The following is an 18,566-nucleotide window of genomic DNA, read 5'->3' as shown; positions in this document are numbered from 1 at the left end:
AAATCCACAGCTCAGTCAGCGGGGACAGCAAAAAGGTCAGAGCAGGAGAAATCATGCTGGAGAGTTTGTTTCACGGTGGAGTTTGGAGGCAATGCTTTACAGCTAATCTTTTGTGGAAAGGTTAGGAACAATTAATAGCTTACCTGTTGTAGATAGCTTTGTGAGTGGTGTAAATTTGGAGAAATGGAGTTTTATTCAATCTGGATAGCTGAGCTTTGTGTTGATTTATGAGCAGTGTGGCTCGTTGGAGGCGCTACATCACGTTTCTGCAGAGTAAACCCTCACCTGAACCTCTGGGACACTTTGGAAATTGATTTTCTGCTAACAAAAACATAATTATTTCAATAAGCTGCAGTTCCAACGAGATGAACTTTCCCTTTACGCTGCTACAGTGACTCCTAAAGGTTTGCATTTATTAGACAGTCATGAAGAAACCACATCCAGTCCCACAGCTTTCCCTTTAAAGGTTTCTGTTTCTTGCCTGAGGGATGGGATGGGTGAGACAACGCTGCTCACTCTCCCTCTTTCCCAGACGAGGAGGAAACACAGCTTGGTTATCTTCACCGGTGACCTTTAGATGTCTAAGTTGATATTCTTTCTCTTTAACCCCCTCTACGGATTCTTCTCATCCAACCGTCTCCGTTTTTCCCAGCGGTGACAGAGTCGGAGGACACAGGGATCTGTAATTAGTTGCTTGACCCCGCGGGGTTGGGCTGTGTGACCCCGGCAGCCGTGAAGCGCAGATCCAGGCTGATCAGATGAGTAGTTCTGAGGGATCAGTGGTTGAAAGACAGCCGCCTCGGCACCCTCAGCCAACTCAGTCACATTAGCCAGCGCAGCCGAGACGGGCCCAGTTACAGGAGCCCAGCTGCCGAGTTACAAACACCTGTCTGGACCGGGCGCAAACGTACAGACACGCGCTTTTCAACTTCAACCTCAGATGCTGCAAAATACATTACCTGCCACTACTCAAGGAATGGAAAGGAGGAGGAGGAAGGTGGAGTGAGGGGTAACCTTACCCAGGTAGGGGAAGGATAGCGGAGGGAGGGGATGGGAGATGAAGGAGGAGCAGTGCTGGCCCTTGGTCAAGTGCCTTGTATTCCACAAACAGGCCGCATCCAGTTACACTTTACCTGAGAAACTGAGCCTGAGGAGAGGATTAAAAACGCATATAGACCACCCTCCCTTATCTTCATTGGATAATGGTGAAATAACTTTCAATTTTCTTTAAATGTATCTAAAGAATGATAAAAATCTATGGTCTGTTTATTTCTACAAACCCAGGTTTTCTGCTAAAAGCGTGGCTCTACACACGGGTCGATAATTGGTAAACACGGCTCAGCTGTCTGAGCTGCCTCTCCTGCTCCTCGCCACGCTAACTAAAAGCATCGAGACTGGAGAAAGGGAGAGAGTGTCATCAAGGACGTGCTGGGAGACGTTCACCTGAGACAGCGCACTCACCGATGCTCCAGGCACGCCGGCGTGACCTGAATGCTGACACTGTTTGAAGTTGGGACAGAGGGAAAAAAATGGAGACAAAAGCGTCTCGATCTGAAACTGTTGGCCTTGGGGAATTAAAGAGATGGGAAGAAACAGAGAGGAGAAAAAGCAGAAAAGCATTTTCCCACATGAAAGTTTAGGCTCCTCTTTAGAGCACCTCTTCTCACTTTCTGTTACTCATCCCTGATTTGTTCCTAACCTCTTTACCTCTCCTAAGTCATCATGTTTACACAAGCTGTTCCTGCCATTTCCCTGTTGTCTAACCCTCTGCTGTTTTCCTTTCTTTCCCGCCTCTCTTTGTCTTTTTTCCTGCTAGTTGGAAATCTGCAAGGCTTGCTCATCTGCGCCAGCGTCTGTTAATCCCCTCCCAAAGCACCTTAGCAACGCTAGGAATTTAGAGATGCTAAAAAAAACACACATCGACAACGACTGTTCTTAACACTGGGCTCAGACTGGCAAGAGTGGCCACATCTTGAGATGTGTGTGTGTATGTATTTTCCATAAGTAGTAACGATCTGGAAGTGTGTGATAACCAAGGATCTCTCAAGAGTGTGTGCATGTGTGTGTGTGTGTGTGTGTGTGTGTGTGTGTGTGTGTGTGTGTGTGTGTGTGTGTGTGTGTGTGTGTGTGTGTGAGTGTGTGTGTGTGTGTGTGTGTGTGTGTGTGTGTGTGAGAATGTGTGTCTTGCAGAAGAGGAAGTGCATCTTTTTGTGATGCAGTGTCAATGTAACACCAGTAACCTGGTAATCACTGCATGTAGTCACCTGAGAAGCTCATTATCTTCCCTCTACGGGGTTTATTTTGTCTTTGTCTGCTCACTGAGCGCACTCCTTAAAGAGAAACTACAAAGTATGTGAAGAAAAATAAATTTTTACACACAGGAAGGAAACGACTTATGTTATCATGTGCCCGACTCTGATGTCGGCCAAATTCCTTGATGAAAACGTAGATCAATAAAGCAAGGTTACAACACTCACAGCAATTACCGCGTCAGTTATTTTTTCATTTACCAGCTTCATGTTTTTCACACAACACGTGGATCACCCCGCCACCTCTCCCTTTCTCTGCCCAAAATCAATTACTTTGGGGCAATGGTGAAATGATTGAGGGCGCACACAGGCCTTGAAAATTAATACATGCTTTAAATTCTGTAACTTATTTATTTTTGCAACTTTACACTTTAAGGTGTTAATGTAGTTCTCAATTCGAACATGGAAACGGTGGAGAGCACAATGTTTAATTTTCAGGTAAAATAAAAAGACACAAGAGGTTGTTTTTTTTTTACCAGCAAAAGCTTCTCATCAACAGACCCCCCACCACCCCACCCCCCACCCCCACCCCCGCGCACGCACACACACACACACACACACATACACACAAAGTCTTATCCCTCAATCCAAACAGAAATCTCCATCACATGCACACACTCATGCAAAATAAATATTTAATTAGAACATAACTGCATATTCAAATAATAAGCACTTGTGTTTTTTTATGGTTTCATAATGAAAACATTTTTTTGCCGTAGAATCTGAGCTGAAATTACTATTTCACACCGTAACCACACACTAACTTCAGGTCATGGTCAAAAGCAGGAACACAGAATGAAGCATGAAATTAATTTCCCGTACCTGCGCTGACTGTTTGCATTCTGCCTTATTTCTAGTCACATTAATACCATAAAACCTTTTAATACAGAATTTTGACAAATTTTGCAAATCAGAACACAAAGTGACTTCTTAGAAAACATGCCAGCAGAAGACTATTAAGACAGTGAAAGATAAATTAAATGGCAAATAGCTTTATTTTCCTTTGAGTGTGTGTTGTCCAGATGTTCTAACATCACTTAGACCCCAAACATTTGGTAATAGGAGGGAGTAAGTCATGTAATTATTGGCTTAGAGTATGGAGAACTGCAGGGGAAAGAGTTAATGGAGAAAATTTGAGGCTCTGACTGGCGTTGACATTTACAGAAGAGGTCCTTTCTTGTTCGCAGCACCTATCTCCCAGTGCTCAGCTCGGTGTAATGACGGGGTGCCAGCAGGAGAGACAAGGTGCTATCTGTAAATCACAGTCCTTCCTCGCCGATCCACGGCTGATAGCTGTGATGGTCACTTTTCTGAAAGAGAGAAAGATGCACAAACAAAAGGTTAAGGGTTTGTTTGAATTGCATACTGGAGATGACACTCTGTTACTACCACGTGAGTTTGTGTTGAGTTATCACCTGTCCTTCATGTTTTGGAAATAGTACAAAGCTTTCACAGGAGATTCTGACTTATTTTTACTTTTTGTTTCCTTTTCCTAAAGATGCAGTCGTCTCCAATCAGTTGCATGTTTAATCTGTCCAATTAGAAAATAATCAAACGTACCCCATCTCAAACAGCCTGATAGCTGACAACAATCTAATGGCTCTGGAAACAAATAGAGTACGGTTGTAATCATTAAGAACAATTTATCTGTTCCTCTCTGACATTTCATCATGGCATACAAATCCTTCACTTGTTCCAATCTGACCTATCTAAATGACCCATAGATCATCTAGATCTTGATCACTTGGACCAGTGGAGTTCAAAGGTCAGCCTCTTCAAACGGATATCAGTGCACTGCAGGTTGGGGCAGGTGCCATAAAACTGCTGTTTCTTATCTGAACTCTTTGACCCCTCATTAACCCCTCACTGCTGTTTTCAGAATTATCACCTGACACAAAAGGCAAGAAATCCTTCACAGCATCTGGTGTGTGTGTGTGTGTGTGTGTGTGTGTGTGTGTGTGTGTGTGTGTGTGTGTGTGTGTGTGTGTGTGTGTGTGCGTGCGTGCGTGCGTGCGTGCGTGCGTGCGTGTGTGAGTTAGCAAGAGTAACATACAGTTAATGAGAGTTTCGAGTGAAGAGGGAATTGTTTCTGTTTATCTTCAACATTTTTGCCATCCACAGATTTTTGACAAGGAACAACGTCAGTTTGCCATTTTTTGTAATAATGTCAGGCAATAATGACGTATAAATAATAACATTCATAAAAATGTAACAGTGGTGCAGTGGTTAGTGCTATTGCCTTGCATCAAGAAGGTCCTGGATTCAAATCCCGGTCTGGGATCTTTCTGCAAGGCATTTGCATGTTCTCCTTGTGCACGTGTGGGTTATCTCCGGGTACTCCAGTTTCCTCCCACAGTCCAAAAACACGACTGTCAGGTTGATAGGTGTGTGTGCTTGGTTGTTTGTCCTGTGTGTCTCTGTATTGCCCTGCGATGGACTGGCAACCTGTCCAGGGTGTACCCTGTCTGTCGCTGTTGTGTCCTTGGGCAAAACACTTAACCCTCCCACTGTCTATGGGTGACCCCACGAGGAAAGTTGACCATTGAGCAGGATTGATGGTTTATCCCTTGAGGTCCATGTGGCAGGGGTGAGATGGTGCTCACTCCTTACCCCTGCCACATGGACCCAAGGGGTAAACCATCAACCCTGCTCAATGGTCAACTTTCCTCACGGGGTCACCTATAAAGACAGTGGGAAGGTTAACCCACCTTACCTGCTGGTGGTAATCAGAGGGACTGGTTGTGCCTTGGACAGTGCATACCAGTGCAGCTGTGGCTACAATGAAGCTCATCACTATCGGCGTGTGAATGTGTGTGTGTGTGAATGGGTGAGTGATACAATGAAGTGTAAAGATCTTTGGAGTCCATTTATCATTCAGATTTAAACATCGAGGATTAAATCGGAAAAGCATAGAATGCCTTCTCCAGGTCAGGAATGAGGTCCTGCCTCAAGTGGAGGAGTTTAAGTATCTCAGGGTCTTGTTCACGAGTGAGGGGAAAATGGAGCGTGAAATCGATAGGCAGATTGGTGCAGTGTCTGCAGTGATGCGGGCGTTGTAACGGGCTGTCGTGGTGAAGAGAGAGCTGGGCCAGAAGGCAAAGCTCTTGATTTACTGGTCGATCTACGTTCCTACCCTCACCTATGGTCATGAGCTTTGAGTAGTGACCGGAAGAATAAGATAGACTGAAATTTGTTTGCTTCGCAGGGTGTCTGGACTCTCCCTTAGAGATCAGGTGAGAAGCTCGGTCCTCCGGGAGGGACTCGGAGTAGACCCGCTGCTCCTCCATATCGAGAGGAGCCAGTTGAGGTGGCTCGGGCATCTGGTCAGGTTGCCTCCTGGACGCCTCCCTGGAGAAGTTTTCTGGGCACATCCAACTGGGAGGAGACCCAAGGGAAGACCCAGAACACTCTGGAGAGACTATGTCTCTTGGATGGCCAGGGAACTTTTTTCTAAACCAAAAGTTACTTTCTCACTGCTGTTCCTTGAGTTTCATGGCTGTTGCCAGTTATGGACCAGAAGATTCTAAATGAGAATCAAAGACGGGTCATACACAGTAAGGTGGTGAGTAATACATTATCATTTCTGATGCTAGCACTTTTGGATGTTTTACAGTAGGGAGCACTTACTACACAGTAATATATCTGTGCCATTAGATGAAGTGTAGTTATTTGCCATGTTGCTGTTTGCTTGCTGTTATAGTTCTGAATGACTCATTGAACACCACAATTGACTCATTATTTACCCCTCATGCACATTTCACTGTAATATCAAGTTGCTGGCAATTGATAAAGAAGCTTGAAATATTTTTAGAGTTGACTATTTGCTTCTGATTTACTGTTAGCAGCGTTGGGGAGCAGTAACAGAATAGGTCCGCCGTTACATATTTAGAATATTAGTTTTAAGTAACTGTCTTCCATTACAGTTACTATTCTTAAACATGGTATTTAGAATGCATTTACTTTCGTAATACCATTGGAATACTTGCGTGCTTTTCTAGCCTGGCAAGCCCTCCTATTTATGTAAACATATAATCTGGCAACTGCCATGCCAACGCGATGAGCAAGAGCAAGAACAAGAACACTGAAACCAGAGATTAGAGTGCTCTACTTTATTATACAGCCGAATGACACCACATTCCCATTCTTGACCACTGAACCCCTTCTCATGGTGCAAAACAATGTTAACCCTGGCAATAATATATCTTACAAACCACACCAAAATAGAACAAAATAACTGAAAACCTGTTACCCACAATGCACCTTGCTCACTGCCACTTCTGCAGTGGGCAGGGTCACCACAATAGTCTGGTTGCCGTCCATTGACGGCTCTCAGTCGTTGGTTTGGGATATGGGTTGTCTTTCAAACTGTCTCCGCAGGCTGTACAATAACAAACGTTGTGACGCACTAACCACTACGGATGTCATTAAACGGGGGCAGTCTGCCATCTTCTTCATCAAAGAAGATGTAAATACACCCTTGTAGCGTTATTAAGATCCTATTGTCTGCCATTAACAGCTGCCCCTTCACACAGTAACATCGCCAAGGTTGGATACTGGTTTCAGTATGTTTACATTCCAGGAGAAGAGACAGAAGACGAGAAGAAGAACGCTTTCCATTAATTAATCAAAGTGCTTTATTTGTGATAAGCTAATCAAACTATATGTTGATCAATAATAATCAGGTGAATGATCTGTGAAATAAAGATGTCATGAGTTATGTGTTTAATGAATAAACAGGACTGCACCAGACAGACTGATCTACATTGACATGGAAACGCATGACACATTGTTCTCAACCAATCAGAACTTTTGTCTGTCGTAGGGCAGAATCTGGGTTGTTTAATGAAGTTGTCCAATCCGGTTTACTAAGATTTATAAACAACTGGGGGATATAAAACAAGGCAACGCCATTTTATTCTCAGTTCCATTTTAACCTCAGCTCTGTTCGATCTGAGCTCCAAAGGAGTTACATCTTACTCTCAACGTAGTTTTCAACCAGCTCTCGATCCATCACTGCCAAAAGAGAAGTACAGCCTGGCCAGATGTACTTTCTACTTTAAGCTGAGAACTGTCAAGCTGGAGATTTCCGTCGTTTGAACAACAAGACGACGTTCCTTCAAAATAAGAGTGAACTCGCTGACGCCTGCCACTGCTACCGGAGTTGACCCACAGACGGGCTTTGTAGTGCTGCGACCGCTGTTCCACCAGCTCCAGTACATCCGAAGGTCCGAGGACCTGGCATTTCCTGATCTACACGGGAGGCTCCACAGGGTATGTGGTTACGGCAAAATGGCGGCTCATGTCATCAGCTTCTGAAGCCTCGTGGTAGCCTAGTCATAACAACCAGATTCGCTATGCCAGCCTAGAGATTCTGAACAAAACACACACCCACACACCAACACTATAACATTCAAATCCATATGCATTCATCATTGAGATAGTCCTGGTAGATTGTAAGAATTTATAATTATAGAAATTAAAGATTCTTAAACGATCCCATCTCTCTCTTTTCTTGTCTCTCAGTCAATACAGAGTGTTTAAGTAAACTCCCTGATGATAAAAACAACCACTTCTGATTATAATATTTAGATCTAATTACAGTGTATAAATATACAAACTACAGATCACTACACCCTTTATCTAAATAAACTTAAGTACCTCTATCTGCTCATGACGAAAAGAACACTTTTCGTGATTAGCCCATCAAACCAATAGAGCTCTGTGATTGGCCCATCAAACAGACAGAGCGCTGTGACTGGACTCCATTGGATGTCAGTCACTACCCACGGGTCAGTCCGCCATACACTGTCAAAAAAGATGCAACATCCCGCCCACCAAACAGATGAAGCACTGTGACTGGACTGGCACCAGAAGTTCAGGGCTGTTTTGGCTCCAATATTACAGACAGTAATGCTGTGCTATGTTCAAGCACATTCTCACTTTATTACAGAAAAAGAAATAAAATTTATTGACATTTTGATAAATAAAATAACTAAAATAATTGAATTGTTTGATTTATTTTTCCCATTCATTATACAGCCCTCTGTTTTCCTGCAGGAGTATCTACCAATGCGTACTTAAATGCTGTTTTTACGTATTCTAAATATTTAGAATACAGTACCAGGCTTAAGCAAAGTATCGAAATACGCTACAAAATACATTTTAAAGCAGGTATTCAGCACTCTGTAACTACATTTAAATACGTTCACAAAGTTTTCTCCCCAACTCTGACCATTAGCATTTTTAGCTCAACATTAGCCTGTAGCCTCCTCTACCCGATATTAGGGTAAAACATGAAATATGCCATGGCTTTTCAGGGGTACAAAAAATAACTTCTGGGCTGCTCCTATTATAATTATTATTATATTTTTCCCATGTTTCCTTAAAGAATACTCCAAGTCAAAATAGTCCGCACACAAACAAGAGTGCCATGAAGGAAGAAACACTAACAACCCACAGCTAGCTGAGAAGGAAATCTGTTTCACTGTAATCTTTCTTCCAACATGATTGAGACATTAGACTGTTTTGTGATTATTCCACTGTAAAATTGACTGGCTCCCATGGAAGGATGTAGTCATGCTGATCACCTGTGGAGATCTAATATGGACTGGGACTGTTAAATTACGAGCGGAGCCTCAGACCCCTGCGATCGCAACCAGGCGCCGTGGCCTTTTACATCATCTAATGCTTCACGGTCAGAGATAAGTGGGACACTACCTACATGCCAACCCAAAGCTAACAGAGATTTTTCTGCCGTTTTCAGCAAGATAAACCATGTAAAGCTACCCCAAAGTAAAGGCACCACCGGCCTGCTTAGTAAAAAAAAAAATCATAACTGGGTAAGCTGACCGAGGATATCAAGCTTCGTTGGTCTATCACAGTGAAAGATCAGCGTGTCCGCCATTGTTGATGGTCCCTTCTCCAGGAGCCGGAGACCAGCGGGACATTAGCTACATATTAGCCCGAAGCTAACAGAGTTTTTAAGGATGTTTTCAGCAAGAAAAATGCGGTTGAGCGTCTGAAAAGTGAAGCAGCTTCAACAAAAATACAGTGGGGCAAAAAAGTATTTAGTCAGCCACCGATTGTGCAAGTTCTCCCACTTAAAATGATGACAGAGGTCAGTAATTTTCATCATAGGTACACTTCAACTGTGAGAGACAGAATGTGAAAAAAAATTCATGAATTCACATGGCAGGATTTTTAAAGAATTTATTTGTGAATCAGGGTGGAAAATAAGTATTTGGTCACTTCAAACAAGGAAAATCTCTGGCTCTCACAAACCTGTAATGTCTTCTTTAAGAAGCTTTTCTGTGCTCGATCCACTTGTTACCTGTATTAATGGCACCTGTTTGAACTCATTATCTGTATAAAAGACGCCTGTCCACAGCCTCAAACAGTCAGACTCCAAACTCCACTATGGCCAAGACCAAAGAGCTTTCGAAGGACACCAGGAAAAGAATTGTAGACCTGCACCAGACTGGGAAGAGTGAATCTACAATAGGCAAGCAGCTTGGTGTGAAAAAATCAACCGTGGGAGCAATTATCAGAAAATGGAAGACATACAAGACCACTGATAATCTCCCTCGATCTGGGGCTCCACGCAAGATCTCATCCCATGGGGTCAAAACGATCATGAGAACGGCGAGCAAGAATCCCAGAACCACACGGGGGGACCTGGTGAATGACCTGCAGAGAGCTGGGACCACAGTAACAAAGGTCACCATCAGTAACACACTACAACGGCAGGGAATCAAATCCTGCAGTGTTCCGCTGCTGAAGCCAGTGCATGTCCAGGCCCGTCTGAAGTTTGCCAGAGAGCACATGGATGATACAGCAGAGGATTGGGAGAATGTCAAGTGGTCAGATGAAACCAAAGTAGAACTTTTTGGTATAAACTCAACTCGTCGTGTTTGGAGGAAGAAGAATACTGAGTTGCATCCCAAGAACACCATACCTACTGTGAAGCATGGGGGTGGGAACATCATGCTTTGGGGCTGTTTTTCTGCTAAGGGGACAGGACGACTGATCCGTGTTAAGGACAGAATGAATGGGGCCATGTATCGCGAGATTTTGAGCCAAAACCTTCTTCCATCTGTGAGAGCTTTGAAGATGAAACGTGGCTGGGTCTTCCAACACGACAATGATCCCAAACACACTGCCCGGGCAACAAAGGAGTAGCTCCGTAAGAAGCATTTGAAAGTCCTGGAGTGGCCTAGCCAGTCTCCAGACCTCAACCCCATAGAAAATCTGTGGAGGGAGTTGAAAGTCCGTGTTGCTCGGCGACAGCTCCAAAACATCACTGCTCTGGATAAGATCTGCATGGAGGAATGGGCCAAAATACCAGCTACTGTGTGTGCAAACCTGGTAAAGACCTATAATAATCGTTTGACCTCTGTTATTGCCAACAAAGGTTACGTTACAAAGTATTGAGATGAATTTTTGTTATTGACCAAATACTTATTTTCCACCCTGATTTACAAACAAATTCTTTAAAAATCCTGTCATGTGAATTCATGGATTTTTTTTTCACATTCTGTCTCTCACAGTTGAAGTGTACCTATGATGAAAATTAATGACCTCTGTCATCATTTTAAGTGGAGAACTTGCACAATCGGTGGCTGACTAAATACTTTTTTGCCCCACTGTAGCTGCGGTGTTTCTGTGGTCTCCCTCAGAGATCTAGCAAACATATAACCTCGCTTCGGAGCTGGCCCAGCTGGCCCAGCTGCCCTGGGAGACGGGAACAGCCAGCTGCCTGCTCTAACTGTTCCTGGCGAGAAGCTGGGCACCTGCTCGTTTCTTATGCAGCCCCACAAACATTTTTGACCAAGCAGTTAAATTACACAGCAATTCCCCGTATTCAACCAGCAAAATAAGTTAAAAAATATAATTTTACTTACTGATAAAAAGAGGCAGAAATTGATTGGATGGTCTGTTAGTAACCACAGCTTGCCCTCTTGTCTAACTAATTCCATGATTAACATCCAAACACAAACACACAGACAAAACAGACAAAAGTTCAGAGAGTCGAAATGGCCAAATGTTTTTTAACTTGAGACTGAGGCCTTTCGTTGGAGCTTGCTGTGAAGTCACGTGGCTCTGTTGTTCATTAATTATTCAGAATTTTAAGCAGTTAATACACTTAAACCAGAGGTGGCTCCAGAATTTTTTTTCTGCAGGTGCTATGAAGGAGCTAGTCTTTTTATTGAGGGTGCAATGAAGGAAGTGGTCATGCGTACCTATTGTTCTCTAAAACACCTTCAACACTAGCAGATACACACGCGTGCACAAAACGTCAACAACACCTGAAACAATCATTAATATACATCATAAATATATGATCAATCGCTGATTTTTCCATGAAATCATAAACACATACAGCCACACAGAAAACCATCTAGTGTTGCAAGGTTAGCTAACGTTAGTATTAGCATTTCCAGCGGCAAAGCCCTCGACTGCTGTGGCGGTTGAGGGTTGACTCTCTTCATCCAGATCCATAGGTTTTTGTGGGTCTGAGATCACTTCCAAAGACTCATTCATTTCTGACTGAACGCGTGGAAATTTGGGCAACAAAAACCGATCCATTTTACCACTAGCTTTACCTTTCACTCGTTTGCAGGTGGAAAATGTGGTCAAAGGTTAACATCGATTTCCTGTTTTGGTTTGAGTTTTTACTATCTATATGATAATTTACTGATTATTTTTGTTTTGTATGTTAGATATTATCACATCCACACGCTAAATTAAAATTTTATTGTAAAGAAGAAAAAAAAATCTAATATTTACTTGGGGGTGCTATTGGGGTGCAAGAACTAATCCAGGGGTAGCTATAGCGCCCCCCTAACACCCCCCTGGCGCAGCCACTGACTTAAACAGAAGAGTTACCCCCAAATTCCACTACCTCCGCTCCGACACGAACGCCGGAGCAAAATCGGTCCAGTTGTAGTCAATCAGAGCAATTCCACTACTGCGGCCGTGCTCTGGGAGTGCGGCACAGTGCTCCGCCCTCTGTTCCGGCGTCCGGCAAAAATAGAATCTATCCTATTTTTGCCGGACGCCGGAGCACCTCCGCAGTAAATGGACAGAAATCACAACCGCCCAATAGGAAAAGGAGCAAGCACAACTTCCGTTTTTCACAATAAAGCGATAAACAAAAGGAGTTTTTTGTTTCATATGCACAGGTTTTACAACTTTTAACAACTATCAATCGCGGCTGAACTTTATATGCACAAAAGTAAGCCATAAATACAGTTTCCACTATCAAAATAGTCACACTTTGTTGATCCAAACACTGCTGTTCTCTCAACACAAATGATGGGCAGATTAAACAGTTCATGTCGATGCTTCTCCCATACAACGGGTGTTTGGATCTAACTTCCGCGTTTATTGCTCGGACTGTATCGCAAGATCTCGAAAATCCCGCACATGCTTGTTTGCCCACCTCAGGTCTCCGCACCGGAGCGGAGCCGTTGTAGAGCGGATACCAGTAAAAATTGAGTTCGGAAGCGAGCGGCTGCGGAAGGCGGGGGCGGGGGCGGGGCGGAGCGGAGGTAGTGGAATTTGGGGGTAAGAAAATAATTCACCCCCTTCAGAGTTTTCATGAGTGTAAACTAGATCTATTAAACCTAAAATATTTTACTTCTGCTGTGAAATTGGCATTTTTAACATGGGATGAGGGTTGAACTGTAATTTTTTCCACTTCCTTGTTTGCTTTATGTCCAGAACCAAATTATCGGGGCTTGGGTGCAACCTAATCTGGCTCACTGTTACTGTGTTGCTTATGGTCTGACAATCACATTTCAGTTATACTGAATTCAGTTGAATACAGGTTATTTATATAGCACTAAATCCCAACAAAAGTCATCTCAAGGCACTTCACAAAGTAAACATTCCAATTGAACCTACTTTTCATTGCATTGAGTTCAGTTCATTATTTCATTTGGTTAAAAGTTTCCTACCTAAGAAAACCCAGCAGATTGCTTTGAGTCACTGACTAGTGTCAGTACCTACAGCATTCCCCATACTAAGAAAGCTTGTAGTGACAGCAGAAAGGAAGACTCCCCCTTTAACAGGAATAAGTGGATGGTGATTAACATGAACATATGACTGGTTTGCAGTTTCACAACCCCATCAAACTGTACTGCATGCATGTTTCATCACCTCCACCTCTTTTATTAAACTAAACAATACAGGCCAGCATTTGCACCCTGCATGCATCAATGAGTTGGCTTTGCACACCCATGACTGGCCATGACTGGCCTGTTGACCATTAACCTAGGTAGGTCTTGCAAAAGTAGCTTAAAAAACTGGTACTGCAACTCAGAAGTGATTCAGTTAGTTAGGAAGTGTCAAAATGGCGGTTCATGGCCTAAACCCTAAAATAAAACAAAAATCAAAATCCAACCTTAAAGCCTGGTTTCATGAAAGTGCTGCTTGGAACCTAATTTCAAGTGCTTAAAAAGAAAGGTATAACTGGGCTTTCATTCTGGGTTAGTATTTTTTACTCGAGCACTCAGTTATAAACCACCACAGCATTGCATATCTGAAACAAAGAGAAGGGATCTTCAGCAAAATGGAGACTGGAATTTTAAAATATCTTATAAAGTACAAACAAATCATGTCTCAGGACATTGCAAAAATCATAACATTAGGAAAAATGAATCTTTTTGTTACAGTGGCACCCTCCAGTAGCTGGGATGTATTAAGAATAGCATCACTTCTTGCAAGAATAAATGGATGAATCTTAGAATCTAGTAACTTTTTAACTGCAAACTGAGTGATTATAGAATCTCAAAAACTCTGACTCGTCTGGAAACTCTTCATCCAGCTGGTGCAAGGCCTTCCAAAACTGGTAAACCCAGTGAGTCATACCTTCAGGTTAGAAACAAGAGGCCACATTCAAATTAAGACAAAAGTTTTAAATATTACGTGTCCACCTATTGACATGATTGCAATATCGCTTGGACATCAGGGGCAGTTCCACAGAGGGGCCAGAAGGGTGCGTTCCAACTAAAGGGGGGATCACACTCCTGAGCCTGCCTGGTAAATTCTATTCAGGGGTTCAGGACAGGATGGTCTGTTGGATAGTCAAACCTCGTATACCTCTATCTGCTCTTGACTCAAAGGAGGAGAAGCAATGTAGTTGTCGGAAATCATGTTTTGATGAAGTCAACGAGACCAAATCATCTGCAAAAAACAGAGACCCGATCCTTGGGTCACCAAAGAATCCCCTCAACACCTTGGCTGAGTCTAGAAATCCTGTCCATAAAAGTTATGAACAGAGTCGATGATGATAAAGGGCAGCCTTGGAGGAGTCCAACTCTCACCGGGAGTAAGCTAGATTTACTGATGGCAATGCGGATCAAACTCTGACACCTGTCATACAGCCCATATGCAAGGGCCTTCTTCCCCATACTCCAGAAGTACCCACCACAGGGCTTCCCGAGGAACGCGGTCAAACGCCTTCTACACATCCACAAGACACATGTAGATTGGTTGGGAGAGAACTCCCACGCACCCTTCAATACCCCGCTAAGATTATAGAACTGGTCCAGAGTTCCACAGGATTCTCTCCAGAACCCCTGAATAGACTTTACCAGGGAGGCTCTGATGTGTGATCCCCATGTATTTGGAACATACTCTGCAGTCCTCCTTTTTAAATAGAGGGGCATCTGCCAATGTGGCAGTGGAACTGCCCCAGATGGTCACGCGATATTGCAGAGCCCCATAAGCCAACACAGCCCTACAACATTCAGAGCCTTAACCCTCCCACTGTCCTAATGGATGTGACCCCACGAGGAAAGCTGACCATTGAGCAGGGTTGATGGTTTATCCCTTGGGTCCATGTGGCAGGGGTGAGGTGTGAGCAACACCCTGCCACGTGGACCTCAAGGGATAAACCATCAACCCTGCTCAATGGTCAACTTTCCTCGCTGGGTCACCCATAAAGACAGTGGGAGGGTTAAGGAACTCAGGGTGGATCTCATCCACCCCTGGGGCCTTGCCATTGAGGAGCTTTTTGACCACCTCAGTGACCTCAGCTCCAGAAATTGGAGAGTCTAACCAAAAGTTCCCAGACTCGGCTTTCTTCCTGGTGGGATTGAAAAGGTCTTCAAAGTAATCCGCCCACCAAACCACAAAGTCCCGAGTCGAGGTCAGCGTTCCTCCTAACCCCACCCCTCCAGGTCTCACTGTTGTTGCTCACGTGAGTGTTAAAATACCCCTGCAGAATGAATCACCAGAACCAGCTCCCCTCCAAGTACTCCAAAAAAGGTGGGTAGTCTTGCCTGCAGTTTGGTGCATAAGCATAGACAACAGTCAGGACCCTTCTCCCCAGATGTAGGTGGAGGGAGGCTAACTTCTCACTCACCGGGGTAAACCCCAACATGCAGGCACCAAGATGGGGGCAACGAGTATGCCCACCCCAGCTTGGCGCCTCTCAATGGGAGAACTCCAGCATGGTAGAATGTCCAGCCCCTCTGAAGGTAATTGGTTCCAGAGCCATGTGTCAAGGTGGGTCTGACTATATCTACTCAAAAACTCTCAACCTCACACACCATCTCAGGCTCCTTCCCCACAGAAAGATGACATTCCACATGCTTAGAGCAAGCTTCTGTAGCTGAGCATCACACCGCCAAGGTCACCTCCTTTTGCTACCACCCATCACACATTGCACCCAACCCCCTTGCCCCCTCCCATGATTAGTGGGCCCATAAAAAGAGGGACCCACGTCTCCTCTTCAGGCTCTGCCCAGCTGCAAATTTTCACTCAAAAACAATTGATTTTTGTTGAAGGCATCTGAAATTGTTTTCATTTCAGCTTTAATTGGAAAAAACTTCAATAAATGTTGACACATTTTGAACATAAATTGCAAACAAATGCACTGATTGGGACTATTTGTGAATTGTAACAATAAAGGTGGCACAGTGCTGCAACAACGTTTTGTTTGGACAAACTCTTGTAACTTTATCAATCAATCAAATCAATCAAAGCTTTATTTATAAAGCGCCTTCCGTGACCCTGTCAGGAAGCCCAAGGCACTGAACACGGTACATGAGAAAAAAGGTAAAAACATTAAAGTAGAAAACAAATGGGTAAAACAAGAGATAAAGAGACCAATGAAAGCAGAGAATTAAAATAAACATAAATTAAGGCCTAACTCAAACACATTCAGGGAATGCCAAGCGGAGCAGGTGGGTTTTTAGGCGACTCTTAAAGGCTGGCAGAGTTGGGGATAGCCTGACTGAGGGTCGCAGCTGGTTCCAGAGTGACGGGGCTAGGACTGAGAAAGCCTGGAGCCCACGAGTACACCTAGAACGAAGGACAGCGAGCAGGCCTTGGTCAGAGGAGCGCGTGATGGGGAATGTCTGTTCAGGAGCGTGGCCAGATAGGGGGGAGCACTATCCTGGAAGAAACTGTAAACAAAGACGAGGAGTTTAAAGTGTGAACTATAAGAGACCGGAAGCCAGTGCAGCGAGGCCAGAACCGGACTAATGTGGTCTTGTTTCCTGGTCCCAGACAGAAACCTGGCTGCGCTGTTCTGCACAACCTGAAGGCGGCGCAGTGATGATTTGACCCAGTCCTGCATATAGAGAGTTGCAGTAATCAAGCCTAGAAATTACAAAAGCGGAGTACCTGCTCCAGGTGGGCTGTCGACAGCATAGTCTTGATTTTTGCAAGGCGTCTCAGATGAAAAAAACTGGACCGGATAACAGAGTTGATGTGAGCATCAAATTTAAGTCCAGCGATAATTTTCACCCCCAAACTGGTGACAACTGGTTTTGAGTAGGGAGAAAGAGGGCCAAGATCAACAGAACGACCCACAGCCCTGCTGTTGGAGCGAAAAACAATGAGCTCTGTCTTTCCCTCATTCAGATGTAGATAGTTGGCCATTAGCCAAGACTTCACCTTGTTAAGACAGGACACAAAGGACTGGATAGATAGACCTTTCTCTTGACACAATGGAGAGTAAATCTTGCAATCGTCAGCATAGAGATTAAACGCTAGGCCATGTTTACGTAAGATTGACCCCAGAGAAAGCAAATAAAGGGCAGACAAAAGAGAACCAAGGATCGATCCCTGTGGGACCCCCCCACCCCCCACCCCCCCAGTGGAGCCCCTGCCAAGAAGAAAAAACATAACCTAGTTTAACACAGAATTTCTTGTTTTGGAGATATGATCTAAACCAATCCAGAGCAGACCCTTTGATCCCAACCCATCGTTCCAAGTGATCAAGCAGAATCACGTGGTCAACCATGTCAAAAGCTTACATCAGATCTAACAAGCGAAGCACCACAGATGTACCCTGATCTAGTGATAGATAGATGTCATTTAAGACCCTCAGTAGAGCCGACTCTGTGCTATGGCCAGACCTGAACCCTGATTGGAAAACCTCAAACAGATCAGAGTCAGCTAAATGTAAGACCAGCTGTTGATAAACAACTTTCTCAAGCAGTTTAGATGTAAAGGGCAGAGTAGACCTGTAATTTGCGATCACAGAGACATCAGCACCAGGGTTCTTCAGGGTCGGCCGAACAACTGCTGCTTTCAAATCAGCTGGGACAACACCTGTGCTGAGGCTCCCATTGATAATCTGACCAAGTGATGGGCCAAGACACAGAAAGGTAGCCTTCCAGAGACGAGGCGGCAAAACATCAAGTGGACAGCCAGAAGGCTTCTGCCTTGCAACAAGCTTACTCAGCTCAGACTGAGAAACGGTACTGAGGGAGCTCAGTATGGGTGGTGATGGAAGAACTGGAACAGGGTCAATTGAGTTACCAGAAATAGCTGCTCTAATGCCCGATACTTTGTGAACAAAGAATTTGTGAAAATCTTCAGAGTTTCCAGCAGCTTAGTGGACATGAAGCTGGGCTCCTGATACACCAGAACAGAGTTCAGTGTGTTGTAGAGAATTTTGGCATTCTTGGAGTTTGTTTCAATGATGTCAGCAAAATAGGCAGTTCTTGCAGCCCTCACAGCTTCCTGATAAGCAACCAGTGATGCTCTGAACAACTCATGCGAGACCTGTAGGCCATCCTTTTTCCACTTTCTCTCAGAGGATCTACACGTCCACCTACATGCCTGTGTGACATCAAAGAGCCAAGGCTCCCTCCTAGGCCTAGACTTGCAAAGCTTGAGGGGCAACCACATCCAGGACCTGATTACAAAATAAATCAAAGTGTGGTGAGTAATGATCAATGTTTGATGGATCTGGGTAAAAGAACTCTAACCTTACAGACATACAGTCCACAAACGTTG

The 18,566-nt window shown here is 44.1% G+C and overlaps 1 protein-coding gene across 2 annotated transcripts in view; it reads right to left on the bottom strand.

Moving 5' to 3' along the window:
- Positions 1-2,845: 2,845 nt before the first annotated feature.
- sox1a (SRY-box transcription factor 1a) overlaps positions 2,846-18,566 on the bottom strand; it is a 34,905-nt gene continuing 19,184 nt past the window's right edge. For both annotated transcript variants that reach the window (XM_054746795.2, XM_015966128.3), the window contains one exon: positions 2,846-3,619. In XM_054746795.2, the coding sequence (XP_054602770.1) occupies positions 3,612-3,619 (8 nt within the window). In that variant the 3' untranslated portion in view covers positions 2,846-3,611. The remainder of the gene's footprint in view (positions 3,620-18,566) is intronic.

The sequence above is a fragment of the Nothobranchius furzeri genome, chromosome 14 (assembly GCF_043380555.1).
Source record: "Nothobranchius furzeri strain GRZ-AD chromosome 14, NfurGRZ-RIMD1, whole genome shotgun sequence".
NCBI classification, from domain to species: domain Eukaryota; kingdom Metazoa; phylum Chordata; class Actinopteri; order Cyprinodontiformes; family Nothobranchiidae; genus Nothobranchius; species Nothobranchius furzeri.
Note: the sequence above shows the minus strand (reverse complement) of the source record. Positions and strands in the feature narration are given on the sequence as shown.